This window comes from Rhineura floridana, chromosome 3 (genome assembly GCF_030035675.1).
Source record: "Rhineura floridana isolate rRhiFlo1 chromosome 3, rRhiFlo1.hap2, whole genome shotgun sequence".
In the NCBI taxonomy this organism is placed as follows: Eukaryota; Metazoa; Chordata; class Lepidosauria; order Squamata; family Rhineuridae; genus Rhineura; species Rhineura floridana.
Window position 1 is genome coordinate 97,515,634 of NC_084482.1, and position 18,660 is coordinate 97,534,293.

An 18,660-nucleotide genomic window follows, 5' to 3' on the forward strand; every position below is an offset into this window, starting at 1 on the left:
AACTCTTGTTGTCCCCTGAGTTGCTGAGGTTCATTTAACATCGACAGGCAATCAAGCCTTCACTGTCATTGGCCCAGTTCTCTGGAATGCTTTGCCAATAGAAATTCAGCAGGGCCTTCTGTTTTAACTTTTAAATGTCTGCTGAAAACCTTTCTGTTCTGCCAGGCTTATGCAGGCAATTAAGAAGATGCCTTTTTGTAACAGCTGGCTTTTGCTTTTATTGTATTTTTTATATTTTTATCATATGTGTGTTTGTTTTCACTTGTAAACCACTTTGATGTTTTTAATGAATAGGACTGCAGCTTTAAATCATTAAAAAAAGGCAATTTGCACGCTAGGTTTAGGAAGACTAAGCAACCAGATTTAGTCTGTGTGGAAAATGAACCAAAATGCCCAACAGAAACATTGAACAGAAACTTTAAATCTGCCCTCAGATTTAAAGAGTCATGACGCAGGAAAAAGAGATATGTACATTCATTTTAAAAAAATCACAATAACAGACCATACCAATCTCGGGGGGGGGGGAATCTCAATAGAGTTTTGAAACTGAAAACAGCCTAATGTTACACTAACAGTTCATTCCATCTACTACAAGCAGCATCTACTACTTTGCCACTAGATGGCAAACTGCTACACCATTCTATGGAATTAACAGCAAAATTACAAAGAGCATTGAGGAAAGAATGCATCTTTCTTAGAATCTCAGCTTTCTCAAAAGTGATTTTATAGTACTGCACAAACACAACAAATAATATGGAAAAGTGCCATTTCAGGTCTTAGACTGTACACTTAGACTGACTCCACTAGAACTACTTTTTCTCTTCATTAATCTTTTCTATTATTCATCGGGCTTGCATGAAAAGGGAACCGTTTTAGGATGATACAGTTCTGCTTAGTGGCAGAAAGAACACATATATCAAAAAGAATACTAAATAGAGCTGTAAAGGGGATTTCCACAGAAGCACAAATCGATATTAATTTATATAATATGCAGCAAACATTTCATTTTGCATAAGTGCTCAGGGTACCACAACATGCCAGTTGAAATTGAAAACGTCTGCAACAAAATGAGACAGATATGTAGATCTATGGTGTTAACAAATGGCAAAGCTTACTTTATCCACTAGTTAATAATGAAATAAAGAAATAAAATACAGTGGCCAGCTTATACATCAACCACCATCAAATACCAGATAACACCCTTATGGATGCCAGTTCTTCCCGATATGTGTGTGTCTGTCATGTGCCTTCAAGTTGATTACAACTTATGGCAACAGTATCAATCAGCAACCTCCAAAAGCATCTGTTAGAAACCACCCTGTTCAGATCTTGTAAGTTCAGGTCTGTGGCTTCCTTTATGGAATCAATCCATCTCTTGCTTGGTCTTCTTCTTTTTCTACTTCCTTCTGTTTTTCCCAGCATTATTGCCTTTTCTAGTGAATCATGTCTTCTCATTATATGTCCAAAGTATGATAACCTCAGTTTCATCATTTTAGCTTCTAGTGACAGTTCTGGTTTAATTTGTTATAACACCCAATTATTTATCTTTTTCCAAGTCCATGGTATCTGCAGAGCTCTTCTCCGACACCACATTTCAAATGCGTTAATTCTTCTCTTATCCCCTTTTTTCACTGTCCAACTGTCACATCCGTCCACAGAGATCAGGAATACCATGGTCTGAATGATCCTGACTTTGGTGTTCAGTGATACATCTTTGCATTTGAGGACCTTTTCTAGTTCTCTCATAGCTGCCCTCCCCAGTCCTAGCCTTCTTCTGATTTCTTGACCTCCCTTTTGGTTAATGAATGTGCCAGGGTATTGATAATCCCTGACAAGTTCAATATCCTCACTGTCAGTTATGTAAATCTTCTGTTGTCATTACTTTAATCTTCTTGACGTTCTGCTGTAGTCCTGCTTTTGCACTTTCTTCTTTAACTTTCATCAGCATTCGTTTCTGCTAGTGGTATGGTATCGTCTGCATATCTTAAATTATCAATATTTCTCCCTCCAATTTTCACACCTCCATCTTGATCCAAACCTGCTTTCCGTATGATATGTGCTGCATATAGATTAAAATAAACAGGGTGACAAAATACACCCCTGTCACACACCCTTCCTGATGGGGAACCAATCAGTTTCTCCATATTCTGTCCTTACAGTAGCCTCTTGTCCAGAGCATAGGTTGTGTATCAGGACTATCAGATGCTGTGGCACCCCCATTTCTCTTAAAGCATTCAATAGTTTTTTGTGATCTACACAATCAAAGGCTTTGCTGTAATCTATAAAGCACAGGGTGATTTTCTTCAGAAATTCCTTGGTCTGTTCTATAATCCAACGTATGTTTGCAATATGATCTCTGGTACCTTTTCCCTTTCTAAATCCAGGTTGGACATGTGGCATTTCTCGTTCCATATATGGTACAAGTCTTTGTTGTAGAATCTTGAGCATTACTTTACTTGCATGGGATATTAAGGCAATAGTTCAATAATGACTGCATTCCCTGGCATCCCTTTTCTTTGGAATTGGGATATATATTGAACGCTTCCAGTCTGTGGGCCATTATTTTCTTTTCCATATTTCTTGACAAATTTTTGTCAAAATTTGGTCAGATTCCATCTCAGTAACTTGTAGCAACTCTATTGGTATGCCATCTATTCGTGGCGAGTTGTTTCTTCCAAGTATTTTACGAGCAGCTTCCACCTCACATTCTAAAATTTCTGGTTCTTCTTCATAAGGTTTCTCCATGAATGAATCTGTCATCCTTGCATCTCTTTTATATAATTCTTCAGTGTATTGCTTCCATCTTCCTTTTATTTTATCTTGGTCAGTCAGTGTGTTCCCCTGTTGATTATTCAACATCCCTACTTCTGGTTTGACTTTCCCTTTGATTTCTCTAATCTTTTGGAACAGGGCTCTTGTTCTACCTTTGTTGTTGTTGTTGTTGTTATATGCCTTCAAGTCGATTACGACTTATGGCGACCCTATCAATCAGTGACCTCCAAGAGCATCTGTCATGAACCACCCTGTTCAGATCTTGTAAGTTCAGGTCTGTGGCTTCCTTTGTGGAATCAATCCATCTCTTGTTTGGCCTTCTTTTTCTACTCCCTTCTGTTTTTCCCTTTTTTATTATCCTCTTCTATTTCTGTACAATAATTATTGTAGTAGTTCTCTTTGTTCCTTCTTACTAGTCGCTATATTATTGCATGTAGGGTTCTAACCATGTTTCTCCTTTTGCTTTCCTTCTATCTTTAACCATTGTAAGAGCTTCATCAGTCATCCATTGAGGTCTCTCTCTTTTTAATTAGAGGTATTATCTTCTTGCATTCTTCCCTGATAATGTCTCTGACTTCAATCCATAGTTCTTCTGGTTCTCTATCAGCTAGGTTTAAAGCCTCAGATCTGTTCCTTATTTGATCTTTATATTCTTCTGTGTTGTTATTTAGATTGTATTTTGGCATTATGATTGCTTTGTTCTTCTTTAGTTTTACTCTGATTTTCATGATCTGTGCCGCAGTCTGCTCCTGGTCTTGTTTTCGCAGAAAGTATGGAATTCTCCATCATCTGCTTCCAATTATATAATCAATTTTATTCCTAAATTGACCATTTGGTGATGGTCATGTGTACAGTCATCTTTTTGGTCACTCAAAAAATGTGTTTGCAAGAAACCAATTATTGGTTTCAGAGAATTCAGTAAGTCTCTCTGCTGCTTCATTTCTATCTCCTAAGCCCCATTTCCCCACAATTTCTAGTTCTTCCCTGTTCCCTACTTTTGCATTCCATTCCCCCATGATTATCAGAGAATCCTGCGTGATCAATTTCTTCCTGTACCTCTGTGTAAAATCTCTCCATTTCCTCTACTTCTGTGTTTGATGTTGGAGCATTGACTTGGATGATGGTTATGTTGATAGGTTTCCCATTAAGTCTCATTGATATCACTTCTAATAGCTTCTACAGTAGGGCCCCGCTTTACGGCATTCCGCTTTATGGCGCTTCGTTTATGCGGTGGTTTTCAATTAGGGAAAGGCCCCGCTCTTACAGCGCTTGTTCCGCTAATACGGCGGGTTTTTTCCGTCGTGCGTCATTTTGACGCGACACAGCCCATTATAGTCTATGGGGTCCCGCTTTACGGCGATTTCCACTTTACGGCAGGGGCCCGGTCCCTAACCCGCCGTATTAGCAGGGCCCTACTGTAATTGCTTTTGCTACATTATTTCTCACTATTATAGCAACCCCATTTCTTCTTAATTTCTCATTTCTTGCATAAAATATTTTTGTTGTTGCCTGACTGAAAGTGTCCCCATTCCCATCCATTTTAATTCACTCATGCCAAGTATTGTGATATTGATACATTCCATTTCTTGCTTGACAATTTCTAACTTTCCTTGGTTCATGTTCTCACATTCCATGTTCCTATTGTACAACTCTGGACTCTCCTTTCGCATCTGTGCTCATCAGCCTATGGGCTTCCTTTTGGCTTTGACCCAGCTGCATCATTAGTCACAGCGCTACTTGTAATTGTCCATTGTTCTTCCCCAGTAGCTCAATGAGTGCCATCTGACCTGGGGGTCTCATAGCACTATTTCATGTTGCATTTTGGATATATTCATAGGGTTTTCATGGTAGAAGTTATTCAGAGGTGGTTTATCATCGCCTTCCTCTGAGTCTGAATGCATCCTACTCTGGTGTCTCAGTTTTTAACATCCTGCCTTGGGTGCCCCTGCTAGGAGTCTAGCCTCTTGGTCTAGACTCCTGGCGGCATTGCTCTCAGCTTCTTTGACACTCTCAAACCACCTCACCATACCGATGGCTTAAAAACAAAGACAGAAAACTTCTTCAGGCCTTCAGGTATGTCGAAATACTAAACAGGGATTGGGCTCATGGGAGTTGTAGTACAAAAAAGTAACTTTTTCAAGCTCTGGATTCACGTGGTGGTGATGAAATGCCGTGTGCTACCATTTTACTACAGTAAATTTGTTATTACTAGTTAATATACATTTGCCATTTATGAAGGAGTCGGAGTCAGAGTCTGAATCGGAGTCGGTACATTTCTACCGACTCCAACTCCACCCAAAATTGCTTCCGACTCCACAGCTCTGGCTGACACTTTAGTTTTATAACGCCGTTTGATTTACACAACATGCACAATGACAATCTGCAAGGCTTTGGTCAATTATCATTGCTCATGAAGGAAAAGGAGATAGCAACCACAGACAACTTGTTTTTACAGAATGGATATAGAAGTCACTGGCTTAAATGTATCACACACAAAAATATCATGTGTTGCAGCATGCAGAAGAACAGAGCACAAAAAGAGCTTTAAGGACCATTTTGAAGAAGGAGCAAAAGAGACAAGAATTTAGAGCTTACAACTGCCCTGCTTCAGTCAAGATTCAGGTGGTGGTGAGTTTTTGTTTGTTTTTAAAGGGCTGTTCTGCAAATCAGAACACACATATTCCAACAGAATTATGAAAGGAAACTCCACCTTTTAATTTACAGTAAATGCTAGAAAAAAGTACTTCTGCATTTTCTGAGTTTCCACACATTTTAAAATAATTGCTACACCACTATGTTTTAAGCATTTGGCCCTACAGTTGGGAGGCTCTTCATACAAACATCAGAGAGAAGGGGGGGGGGAAACAATTCCAACACAGATGCAGATTGGGATCAGGTCTGTATTTACAAGGCTTGTTAAAGAGGAAGGTTTTCAGTAGGTGCCAAAAAGATAGTGCCTGCCTAAAGGGAGAAAATTCAAAAGGGTAGGTGCCAGAACATGAAAGGATAGGAGATTTCTCTGGAACCAAGTGTCACATTGCTGCTTGTTAGTTTATTTCTTACTTCCTAACCCATCCCCTTTTTTGCCTCATGAACTCAAGGTGGCACACATGTGGCTCTCTAGAAGCATCTCATCCAGGCTCTGACAGATCCAGAGGAGCTTAGCTTCAGCAAGCTTCACATGCCTTCAGGCTAGGGATGGTGGACAAATTCAATTCAGTTCGCATTTAAAGGTGAACTTACTGAATTCACACTTTTCAAAACAATGTGCAAACCAAAACATAGCCATCCTTTGAAATTCGCACTTCACGAAATTTTGCAATGCCATTCTCCAGCCAAGAAATGTGTACAAAAATGCATATACTAGAGCAAATTGTGCATATAAAAGCATATATTCATGAAAAAATGTACAAAGACACATTATATTAGGAAGAATTGCTTTACAACAATTGGTGTACTGGGGGAAATTGTGGACAAAAATGTGTACAGTAGGAGAAATTCACACTAAGATGCTGAGGAATTTTCATGAGGGCTTTTAAAAAAAAACTAATAAAGAAAACTGAGATCAGAAAAATAAGAAACTAAGAAACACCAAAACTGACATATTCGTCCATCTCTGCTTCAGATGGGACTTTAAGCAAGGTGAATTGGTACATACACACTTTGATATGCAAGTAACAGTTCCTCTCAGATTCCTCTTGATCAACTGCCACCTCTCAGATTCCACTTGAACAACGACTACTTGCTTCACTTTAACCCAACTGCCATCCTGCTAGTGCAGGGATGGGAAACGTTTGGTCCTCCAGAAGTCGCTGAACTACAACTCCTATCAGCCCCAGAAACACAGCCAATGGCCAAGGAGTTGTAGTTCAGCAGCATCTAGAAGGCCAAAGGTTCCCCACACATGTGCTAGTGGCTGTGGGCTCACACATGCATGTTGCTCTCTGTTGCCAAAGTTTGCTAGCAGTATGAGAGCAGCATGCCTGCAGATTTTCAGGGGGGGGTTATTTTTATTTTATTTTATTTTAATTTTATGGATATTTATTTCTCCATATCTCAGGTTCTCCGAAAGCTAGTCTGGCCTTTTCCTAGTTTCCCACCCAGCATGCCTGAAAAGGGGGAAGATGGTTTAACTGAATAGTCAAGAATTTGGAGTTCTCTCAACAAGATAAGCAAATATATTCCTCCAATTAAAAGTCCTGCTTCCAAGTCAGTTCACATATACTGTAACTGGATTATTATTAACATGGCCACAGGGCACAGAATTGGAGAAGAGCAGCCATAAAGCATCAGCGTTGGGCCAAAATGCTTACATAAACATTCCTGTGGAGAAGGGTTGTATACACTATGGCATCAGCACTATTAATGCTACTACTTACAGTAGTTTACAAAACCAATGAAATCAAACTGCCCAAGGATATACTCCTCAAGAAAGAGAAACTCCCATTTTTATTAAATTGGGAGACTGAGCATAAGCAACAGAATTGCTCTTCAAGAAAGGGAAATTTGCCCATCCTCAAAGTGTTATACTGCAAAAGTAATAATAATAATAATAAAATTTTATTTATTGGTCGCCCATCTGTCCAAGTTAATGGACACTCTAGGCGACTTACAACCATAAAACAATACACAATGCACAAGATACAAAATATAACACAACACAATCTTAATCAGCCTTAAAACCAATATCCAGTTTAAAACATCCTAAAACTAATCCTCCCCAACCCCATAGGCCTGCCTGAATAGCCAGGTCTTTAGGGCTCGGTGAAAACCTAGCAGGGAGGGAGCGTGTCGAAGAGCGAAAGGAAGAGAGTTCCAGAGGGTGGGGGCCACAACCGAAAATGCCCTCTCTCTGGTCCGCACCAGCCTTCTCTCTGCTCTCTTAAACAAAAACTGAAGGAAAAACTCCCTCTAGACCTAACAGCTCAACTTTCACAAATTTAAGGAACTCTCAGAATGTCTCCTACTCTGCATTCCAACACTATTCCTTCCTCGAGGCCCTCCTTCCAAAATCAACTGCAATCCTTCAAATCAATCACGCTGTCGAAAATAATCTACAAAGTTTTTCATTGTGTCCCAGGAATAACAGTGCATTACATGCAGGGCCGGCTCCAAAGGGCGGCCAGGTGGGGTCCTGGCTGAGGGCTCCTGGGGCTACAGGGGTCCCTCCACTCCTCTTCCATGATTCATGGCAGAATCGCTGCCACGGATCGCACGGCGAGAGCTCCGGAGCCCCCACCATTCCCTTCCTTCTTCAACCTACCTTTATCAGCTGTTGTGCGGTTGCACGGGCAGCACTGCCCTTGACCAAGATGGCAGCCAAGTTTTCCTAAGGGGCTGAAGCCTCTGCCATCTTGGCTGATGGCATGCATGCATGCATGCTGCACGCACACATCCGTGCCATGAGCCAAGATGGTGGCAGAGGCTTCAGCCCCTTAGGTTGAAGAAGCAAGGCAATGGCGGGGGGCTCTGGAACTCTCGCCATGTGATCTGCGGCAGCAATCCTGCCGCAAATCGCAGGAGGGGAACACTGGGGCCTGGGGCAGGCTTGTGCCCAAGGGCCCTGGCATGTCTGGGGCCGGCCCTGATTACATGGCTTATTCATGGAGTCTCATCTACTTTAAAACAAATTCAGGTTAAACTACATCCACATTAATGCACTTGGCACCAGTAATTTCAGGTTCAGCACTTCATAACATTATCTTCTGTGGAGGAGCACGGACAGAAACCATTGACTCTGTTTGAGAAGTTATTTGACAGAACAATGTTCACTGATAAGGGCTTTCTATCCGCTTTATATAAATATTATTAGATAAAACTACTGGGAATCTAGATAGTGTATGACAACGATGGGAGGAAGATGTATATATGGAGACTGATTCTGTGAAATGGGAAACTCTATGGGATAAATTCCCATTGTGTTCAATATCAGTGAAACTGCATGAAAATTCATATAAGATTATTCATAGGTGGTACCTGATTCCATTAGTTCTGCACTGAATTCATAATAATGTTACATTGATGTGTTGGAAGGTGTCTGTGCAGTGCTTGGGAATTATTTTCACACGTGGTAGATATGCACTGTTGTTCAGACTTTTCGGAAAAAAATGTTTCATGAGGTTGGGTTGATTACAGGGCAACACATTAACCCGACCCTCTTATGGCTCTTTTATCTATTTTCCAAGAACGTAATTTATCACTGTACTCTAAGGATTTGATAGTTACTTTTGTCCTCATTGGAAAAAGATTGACAAAACTTAATGGATTCATGATATTCTCAGATTTGGAACATAGTTTTGATGGAAAGTTAACACAACATTTGGCGAGGCAAGGCCCAAACAAAAGAGACAATTCTCATAATGTAAGCTTTGAAAAGCACAGAATGCAATACATATCTAGTTAAATAACATTCTTCTCGCTATCATTCTAACTCTCCAATTTTTTAACTCATTTCCTCCTTTTAATTTGTTTGTTCTTTTCTTTTTAAAATAATTTTGTAACATTTTTCTCTGATTTTTTTCTCTTCATGTTTTTTCTTAATTTATATATGAATAGATGCTGCTTGTATAAACTTGTATTATATATGTTAGTACACTGTAGTAGGTAGCTATATTTCTTCAAAGAAATTGATTTGTACTTTAAAAGAATAAAAAGAATGATCTATTTAAAAAATGGGGCTCATCTCTCGCTATAGGGCTGTCATATTTGCCTCAGCCAAATTGCTTCTGTGCACACTCAACCTTCAAAAGCCCACAGCAACTAAACATCGAAAGACCATATCCAAGAAGGAAGGTTTTCCATGTGGTTTCATCTAAAATTTTCAAGTAAAAACACAACACAGCAAAGCAAAATAACAAAAAAAAATCCTTTCAAATCATGTTTGCAACTATTATAGTTGATAAATGGGTTAGTGGGAGATGTAGATAATTGGCTGCTATCGAATCAAAGAACAAAACTCACACACACAAAAATCCAATAACCATTTGTTTTCCTGCAGCATAAAAGAAAAAACAAACTGAAGATTTTGAATATCACGTGCAGCGTCAAACCTTCAGCTTATCCAATCCAGTAACGTCTATAACTCTTCAAGGTCTCCAGCAACAAAAGCTCTCTTATGGGTTCTACTAGAGATTGCTTTAAAAGAAGAAGCCAGGAACTGAACCTGGGATCTTTTGCATGCAAAGCATGTGCTCTTTGCCACTTCACTGAAAAAGCAATTACTTCTTAATGTGGTACTGTTTACTTTTTTTCCACATGGCAGCTGTTTCACATATGTGCCTTACATGCAAGAATGATGTGGCAATGTCTGCATTCAACAATTGCAAGTATTCTTGGATGAAACAGATTATCTTGACCCATTTCAGTCTGGATTCAGGCCTGGTTTCGAGACTGTATCTGTCATGGTCACCCTGATGGATGATCTTTATCGGGAGAAGGACAAAAGGCGTTACAACTTCATTGGGACAAGAACAAAAGGAGTACAAGCTCAAGTTATTCTTACTTGAGCTCTCAGCGGCTTTCAATACCATTGACCATGGTATACTTCCAAGCCGACTTAGTGAGACACTGGAGACACTGTTTTACAGGGGCTCTGATCTTATATCTAGGGTTAGTTTCAAAGAATAGCATTGGATTATTGTCTTTCAGCCCTCTGGCAATTGTGTTGTGTGGTGCCGAAGGTGCTGTTTAACATTTATATGAAGCCATTGGAAGTGGTAATTAGGAGATTTGGGGTGAGGTGACAGCAGTACGCTGATGATACCCAGCTCTAAGAGTGCTTTTTACCAGCTTTGGCTGGTAATGTGCTCTATGTGGGGCTACCCTTGAGGTTGGTCCATAAGCTACAGCTGGTGCAAAATGCGGTGGCTCCACTGGCAGGATATCACCAACATGTTATGGTGCTGTACAAAGAATCGCCCTAGCTCCAACTAGCTACTGGGATAATTTTGGTCTATAAAGCCCTATACAGCTTGGGACTAGGATACCTGAAAGACTGTCTTGCCACTTATATACCCAGTTGATCACTGCATTCTGCAGTTGAGGTCCTCTTGCAGATACCATCTTATTGGGAGATCTATTCTGCCCAATATAGGTTTGGGGCCTTTTTTGTTGTGGCACGTACCCTTTGGAATTCCCTCCCCTTAAACATTAGACAAGTGCTTTCTCTGTTGTCTTTTCGGCTCCTATTGAAGACTTTTCTCTTCCAGCAAGACTTTTAAGTAGAGATCTTTTTCAGTCTACACCTGTACTGGAGGTGTTAAGAGTTAAAAAAAAATTAAAAATCACTTGCTCTTTGCTGCCTTGGGCTCCTTTTAAGAGGAAAGACAGGATATAAACTTAATAACAATAACAATACAAATTTTGCCCTCTTGAAAGGGCTGTATTCAATGAAGCCATCTTGTTACTGCAAGGACTACTACCTGCACAACAGGACTTCCTCTCCCCTGCCCCCCCAGATCTGCTCCAGAGGGTTAGAGGAACCCCCAGAACATATTAGGGGGAACACAAGGAGAGGAGAGGGAGGGGGAGTCCCATTGCACCGGTAGAAGTAGTTGTGTAACAGGACAACTTTGCTGGATGCAGCCCTAAGACAAATTCTGGACTATGGTCTCAGAAGTTACAAGGAGTGCACAATTTATATGCTAGCATTATCTTGGCATGACACTGAGGTAGGCAAGAGCATGTGGGGTTTTGACTTTAGAACCCCTAGAGCTAGTGCCCAGTATTTTCCACTGTGGGGGGTACAATTCCCTTTTTCCAACTAATTATACTGGGCATAAATCCAGGACATCTGGTTCAAGACATTAACATGTTATTAGGAATCGCTGATGTAATGAGAAGACAAAAACTAACTCCATGGGAGACAAGGCAGACACATTATCTGATGCATTGTTATTTTCACACATCCCCTCCTCCAACCAGGTTAAAGAAGGATTACTGCTATTTAGAGGGGGGGGAAACTCTTCAAATTTCTATTTTTTTGGCTGGCTTTTAACAAATGTGTTCCAACTGTAAAAAGAAGAGCTCGGGTTTTGCTGCCATTGAACTGACAGCTTATAAATCTTGGATGAGCAACTTCACTCATGTGCTAGCTGGACTCGCAAATCGCTACTAGAAATTGTGTATAAGATTTTGGAATGAGACAACCAATGGCAGGAGGATGCATAAAGCTGCTTATTAGTATCACTGCAAAGACATCACCTAAGAGAAACAATAACAGCTACACTGCCCTGGCAAAAGCCAAATAAACATAACATTAAGTGTGCTTACTCAAGGAGTAAGGCTCTGTATGATACACAGATGTTATTTCTGTACTTCCTTTCAACAGATTACAGGGTGTTGCTTAATAGCCTTATATTTAAAACAGGAAATACAAGTCTTCCAGAGTTTAACCCTTCTTTCCTTCCTCCCTTTGAAGTTGGAAGGAAGGGAAAGATGAAAACTCATTTGCAGCAAAGAAAGTTAGAACTGTCTTTTTACGTAGGCAACCACCAGCACTGAACTTCTGAGCCATGTTTTAGCCAGATAAGTACTGTGGTGAAACTTGAAAACTATTAGAAGCAAGATCACATCTTCCCATCAGTCCAGGAGCCAATGGAAACTTGAAAACCATCTGAGGTCTCCATTTCAACACTTAACACAACAGCGAGGGGAGGCGGATCTATCAGGGCAAATGGGGCATTGCCCCACCAATGTCAGTCTGCCTTCAGCCAGTCCCCATCAGCCGACCTTCTTACAACCAGCTTTGGGGGTGGTATGGCCTGTCAGCTTCCTCCTCTGTCTCAGCGTTGCTCTTTTAGAATTCAGCAGGGAACAGGTTTGGAACAAAACTATACACACCTCTGTGTGCCATTGGCTCTGGCTCTTCCTACTGCTGGTCTCCATGCCTTCCACCTTTCCAGTCCCAATGGGCACTAGCTCCCACTGACCATAGCATACTCTAAGAAAATAAAACCTGGTTTCAGAATTATAACCTCAGGTTCTCCGTAAGGGCTTAATCCAACATTACTCAAGGCTAGTCCAAATGTCCAAGTGTCAGTGAAAGTTAGTATAGCTCTGCTCCATGTGAACAAAAATGTGTTCTACAATTATTTCATCATGATTTCCTTATTTCTTTAACGGCAGTTTAACAACATCCCATTGCTCCCAGAAGGTAAACATCAACGAAGCCACTCAAAAGGCCATACATTAATTGGTTGCTTCCACCAAACTATCAGCACTGGCTTGTCAATACACTTAGTTCAAGGAGTGGGAATACTGCAAACAGAGTAACAGCTAGAACTTGTAACAATTCAACTACAAAACCACAGAAATTCCTCCTTATCACTCAGTGTTCATCGCTATTGCTGTTGGAGCATATGGTAGGAGCCCTATTTGTTAGTTTTACAGATTATAGAGATTATTTTTTCAAAAGGAGACTGGTTATTGCTTCTTTTTAACAGTATGCTCTGATGCAATCTTTTGCACTGGGAGAGGGAGGGTCAGAATACACCATCATGCATTCAAAGAGCATGCAAGGAGATTGCAGGGCCATGCAGACTAGCTCCGCCACCACAACACCCAGCAGCCATCACGTTTGGTGCATGTGACAATCCACCTCCTTGCTTGGAGAAGCTGTACGCACATCCTCCAGTATGCAATAGCAGTATGGGTTGAGGCTAGCAGCAACTTCTTTTTCTTCTTTCCTGCCTCTCTCTCTCTCTGTTTGGTTGTTGTTCAAGAAGAGCCTCAGGAAAAAAAATCTGTGAAACTCAATAAGATAGCTCACTATTTTCTGATTTTAGGGGTTCTCATGAAAAGATATTCCCATCTTGGTGTGTGTGTAATAGGTATACAGCTGTGACCGCGTTTTTTGTTTATAACTACTCTCCTACATTTTGCTCATTTGAAATTCAAGCTACTAGGGAGTTTTGGTGTCTCTAGGATTTTCTGGTATCAGGGCTTGTAAAAATTACTGTTTAAGTCATAGGAAAAAAGCATTAGAAAGCCAAACTTTTACAAAGGGAGAACAATAGCCTTACTGATGATAGACACATTGATTTCCCAAACAGGTCTCTGTTCCCAAACCAGATATACGTTTAAGATTTTAGTGACACACTGAAAGAAGAAACTAAACATTTGTTTAGGCACACCCCTGAGGAAGTGTACATTGCCACACAGTCCAACTCCTCACCCCCTAACCTCCTATGGTTAGGCTCTATAGCATAAAGTAATTCCTTATGACTGAAACTTTTTTAAAAGAATTGTCCTAAGTTATACCTTGAATAAAATCTGGCAAGGCCATTGGGGTACAGATGCAAATAAAACTGTTCTGCAAGCCAGATCTGGCCAGTTGGCTCTCTCTCTCTATTGTAAACCAAGATCGACTACAGGAATATATTCCTGTTCAGAGGGAAAATAGCATGTAAAATATGTTAAGGGCATACCAAATGTTACATCATGCCAAACCCCCTATAATGAGAAGTAGATGGTGGGGATTTAAAGCACATTGGCTGCTGTTTATTGAATCCTTCTCCTGCTTCTCCTTCCCTCCCATCTATGAAACAGCTTCTCCCCATCCATTTTTCTTCCAGTAGGGCTCCAAGACCAGAATTAATGCCTACAAAGAAAAGCACAGGAAGGGAAGAAAGATTCTTTAAAAAGGTGTTTTAAAATCACCTCCACCCCATTTTATAGGGATTTGTCAGCAATCCAGTTCTGACACATAAGTTTTGCTCCTTTGCATCTAGCTTGGCCTTAAAAAATGAGGAGCACAATTTAGCTTCTATGTCCTAAGTCCAGAGACATTCCAGAGTGTACCTGGATTGACATTTAAGGCCCTAACCCAGGAGACACCATCATCGTACCATCGAAGTTCTTCCATAATGCCCATGGGCACCAGTTTAGAAAGCCTCATGTAGATTTATTTTATTTTTAAAATATTTTCTACGCTACCTTACATTTCCCATAAAAACTCTGAACAGTTTACAACCTATCTTTAAACAGCAAATACAAATGAAAATCAAATATAAAAAGACAATAATCCACATTGAAAGCAGTATAATTAACATAAAAGATTACAAGCACAAATAAAATACAAAAATACTTAAATTACGGTTGCCAACTCTTTTTTCCTAGCTATGCTCCTGTGCCTTCAAGGATTGCATGACAAACAGAAATTCAGTATGAAAACGTACTTTCTGACAAGGAAATGCACTGGGCTAAATAACTGCACATTTTTAATACTAGCCGGACAAGGAGCTGTCAAAGGCACAGGAGCCTTGACAGGAAAATCTGGATGGCAATCTCTCTACTCCCTAATTTCATGTCATGCCATGCTCCCATGCAGCCATTTTGTGTTATGCTACACCTCCACAGCAGCTGCTTTATGGCTGAGAGGCAATTACTAAATATATTGTATGTCACACTCTGAGGCAGCCATTTTGTGACTAACGGTCACAGCACATTCTCAAAATTCAAAAGATTGGTGACCCCTGCTCTAAACAACTTGGGACATGGTTACCTGAGGTAGTACCTGCTCCCACAATGATGTGATGACTCACTGAGATCCACAGATCAGGTCCTTCTGGTTGTTCCATCACCTGCACATGTACATCTTGGGGCAACCAGTGGAAGGGCCTTTCCTATTGTCACACCCAGCCACTATAATTCCCTCCCCCTGAAGTACGACAGGCACCAACTTTAGCTGTTTTTTGGCATCTGTTAAAAAGCTTATATAAACCAAGCATTTCCTGATTTTAATACCTGGCTTTTAGTGATACTTCCTGCTGGGAGGAAGGGTGGGATATAAATCAAATAATAAATAAATAAATACAGTTTCCATTTATTCAACTGTGAAGGGAGAGATGGAAGAGATTGCTGTCTTGATACAGTGAAGGGAACACAGGAAATGAAGAACTAATTCCACAGTTGACTTTTTGACCTGACCAATACTTATTAGTGCTAGTTGGCCTACATATTGCAAAACCTTGTCAGAGCTATTTATCTGAGTGAAGCCCCCTAAAGACTTGAATGCAACTGTGATTCAACACCAGATCTTCCCTCACTCAGCTGTTCCTTCTTTTACCCCACAGACTTGCTATGCAACCTAGTGAAGCAAAAACCTTGGCAAGCCAAGGAGAAATCACCGACATATAGTAACTACACACATGCTAGTAGAACTGAGTCATATTTATGTCAGCCGTCCAGACCTGTTCAGTACTAGCACTCCCGATCATTGGGTCTAAGTCACTATGTATTTAAAGAAAGAATAATTCTGGCTCAAAAACAGTCATGACAAAACAATCTGGAAATACTCCAGTTTCCATAGCAATACAAGGCAACGCAGAATGTAAATGAGGAGCACTTAGCGCTCTCCACACCTCATACCTGCTTATTACCAACTTTTGCTTCACTTTAGACTACTTATGGCAGCTATCTATTATGCCATTTCCCTTCTATCTTCCCATGCTTTGAAAACCAGCTCTTCCCTGCATAGCTTTGACAGTTAATGGCTCAGGTTCTCTCTCTACACCTCTAAAATACTCCCTTCAGATACATGATTTCTGATTGCTAGACAATGACTTGTTTGATGGACAGTCAGTCCTTCACCAGCTAGAGATCTTACAACAGAAGCTACCGACCTAGTACATGTCTGTGAACTATTGTTTCAACAATATGCAGGTTATCTTGGTTTCACTTACCATGGATGAAAATAAACCAGAAATTGTAACCCATTTATGATTGCATATGCATGCAGATTTGTTGCTTTTTAAATTAAATACCAAACACTACACAGAACATTAACTTGTCACAAAACTTGCAACAAATTATTATAAACCACAAAGAAGTCACAGGGCAAATTATGATATGGTAATGCCTCACAAGATAAAGCCGTTGTCTGTATGCATATAGAGCAAAGATATGTGAATTAAGATGTTTTCAGTCAATGAAGTTTAAAAGAATTTAAAGAAATGCTAACTTTATTAACAGAAATTTAAAGAGAAAAAACATATTAAGAATGGCGTAGGCCTTGCCTTAAAAAGAGTTCTATAGAAATGATATAAGTAGTGATGTAGCATTAATCCAAAAAGGAAAGAAAAAATTTAAAGGGAAGAATCAGAAGTATCTCAATCCTGGACACGGTTGTTTATACTTAAGCAGCCCTCTAACTAAGCATTCTCAATCTATAGTAAGGGGAAACAGCAGGTTTGTTAGAAGCCTATCAAGGGTTTTTCAATAAGATGATTGAGCCCTCCTGCTGGATCAGCTAAAGACCCATCTAGACCACCAGGCTGTTTCCCAGAGTTGCCAACAAGATGCCTATGGGAAGCACTAAAAGCAGGACATGAGGCTGGGCACCTTTCCTGAACAGCAACTTGCCCGGAACTACTGACCTAAAGTGAGCAGAGCAGAGGCATATTTATGGTACACTGTGTTAATGCAGGGCAACAATGAAAGGCCAATACACCCAGCAAGTGCTCTATGTGAACCGAGCATTTGCTCTAAATCACTCCCCAGAATTAAAAAATAAATAAATAAATGGGTATCTTTGGTAGATCTATGTGGAAAGGGCTCCCTGGAGGTAGAAGGTCTGAAAGCCACTGAAATACATACAAGCCACTGTGTATGCTTCGTTCTACATCCAAGCCATTGTTCCAGGTGCTGTTGCCAGATGAAGAATGACTATTAACAAGGAGCAGGGCCTTTTCAGCAGTGGAATTAACTGTGTGGAATGTCGTCCCCCAAGAGATGTCCCAGGCCCCATGCTGAATTCCTTTGTGTTCCAGACCAAAACCTGCTCTTTACAAAGGCTCTAATTATTCCTGAGCTTGGCTTCTGGCTATAATGCTTTTTTATTGTTATTGTTTTATCTGGCTGCCATGTGGTGTTTCCTGTTGCAGATAGTAGAGGCTTGTATTCTTTGCTGCCTTTGCATTTGATGACTGTTTTATTTTATTCATTTGTTCGTTCATTCAATTTGTATCTCACCCTTCCTTCCAGAGGAGCCAAAGGCCTCAAACATCAAAATGTTAAATCACTTTGTTATTTGCATTTTGTGATCTGATGCTTTTATTTGATTTATTTATGTAAGGTCCTTTCTGTCTGCCTTTCATGAAGTAAAGCAGGGTTCTTAAACTAAAATAAAGATAAACTAAGTTACTACGGCTGCATCCAATACACATTTACCTGGGAGTAAGTCCCATTGAACCCAGTGGAGCTTACATCTGAGTAGACATGTATTAGATTGCAGCCTAATCCTCAAAAATCACAACCCTACCTACTATTAACTAATAGTCAGTCAATTGTGACCTACACATTTAAAAACATACACAAAGGACGCCATTTTTAAAAGCTTTCTGATGCAAGTTCATGAAGTGATTCTGACTTGCCAGAAGCAACCATATGAATGACAATTTGCAAACCCTAATTTTCATAAAATCTAGGCATAATATGCATTTTTCATAAAATCTAAGCATAACGTGTTTTCCACAGAGGACTGCTTCCCATTACATTGTCTATCACTAGGCACTATAGTCAAAGCATTTTATTTCTAACAAATGTAAATCATTCCATCCAAATGTGGATTAAGCAAAGGTGTATATGTGCCTCCAAAAAGTTGTTCCACTGGAAAATTATTCAGAAGTAGTAGTGAAAGGACAATAAAATAGGTAATGCTATTTTATAACTGTACTGTTATATTCATTGCACCTGATCAGTAACCTAGAGATAGCTGAAATGGGGGGAGGGAGTAATATCTATAGACAAGTATAGAAAGCAGAGTTATTCTCAAGCTAGCAGCGATAGGATTGCATCATCTCCATACTTCTCTCTTGTCCTTCCACTACCCATCTCCTTCATAGCTGAAGTGGCTCATATCCTAGCAACATCAGCATAACAAAAGCATCA

The 18,660-nt window shown here is 40.1% G+C and overlaps 1 protein-coding gene across 7 annotated transcripts in view; it reads right to left on the bottom strand.

The window, feature by feature from the left end:
* Nucleotides 1-18,660, bottom strand: part of ARHGAP26 (Rho GTPase activating protein 26) — a 421,406-nt gene that overhangs the window by 331,536 nt on the left and 71,210 nt on the right. The window contains exon 1 of one of the 7 annotated variants that reach the window (XM_061616982.1): nucleotides 12,613-12,633. The exons of the other annotated variants lie outside the window; for them this stretch is intronic. Within the exon in view, the coding sequence (XP_061472966.1) occupies nucleotides 12,613-12,625 (13 nt within the window). The 5' untranslated portion in view covers nucleotides 12,626-12,633. Of the gene's footprint in view, nucleotides 1-12,612; nucleotides 12,634-18,660 lie in introns of those variants that run through there. 7 annotated transcript variants of the gene reach the window in all.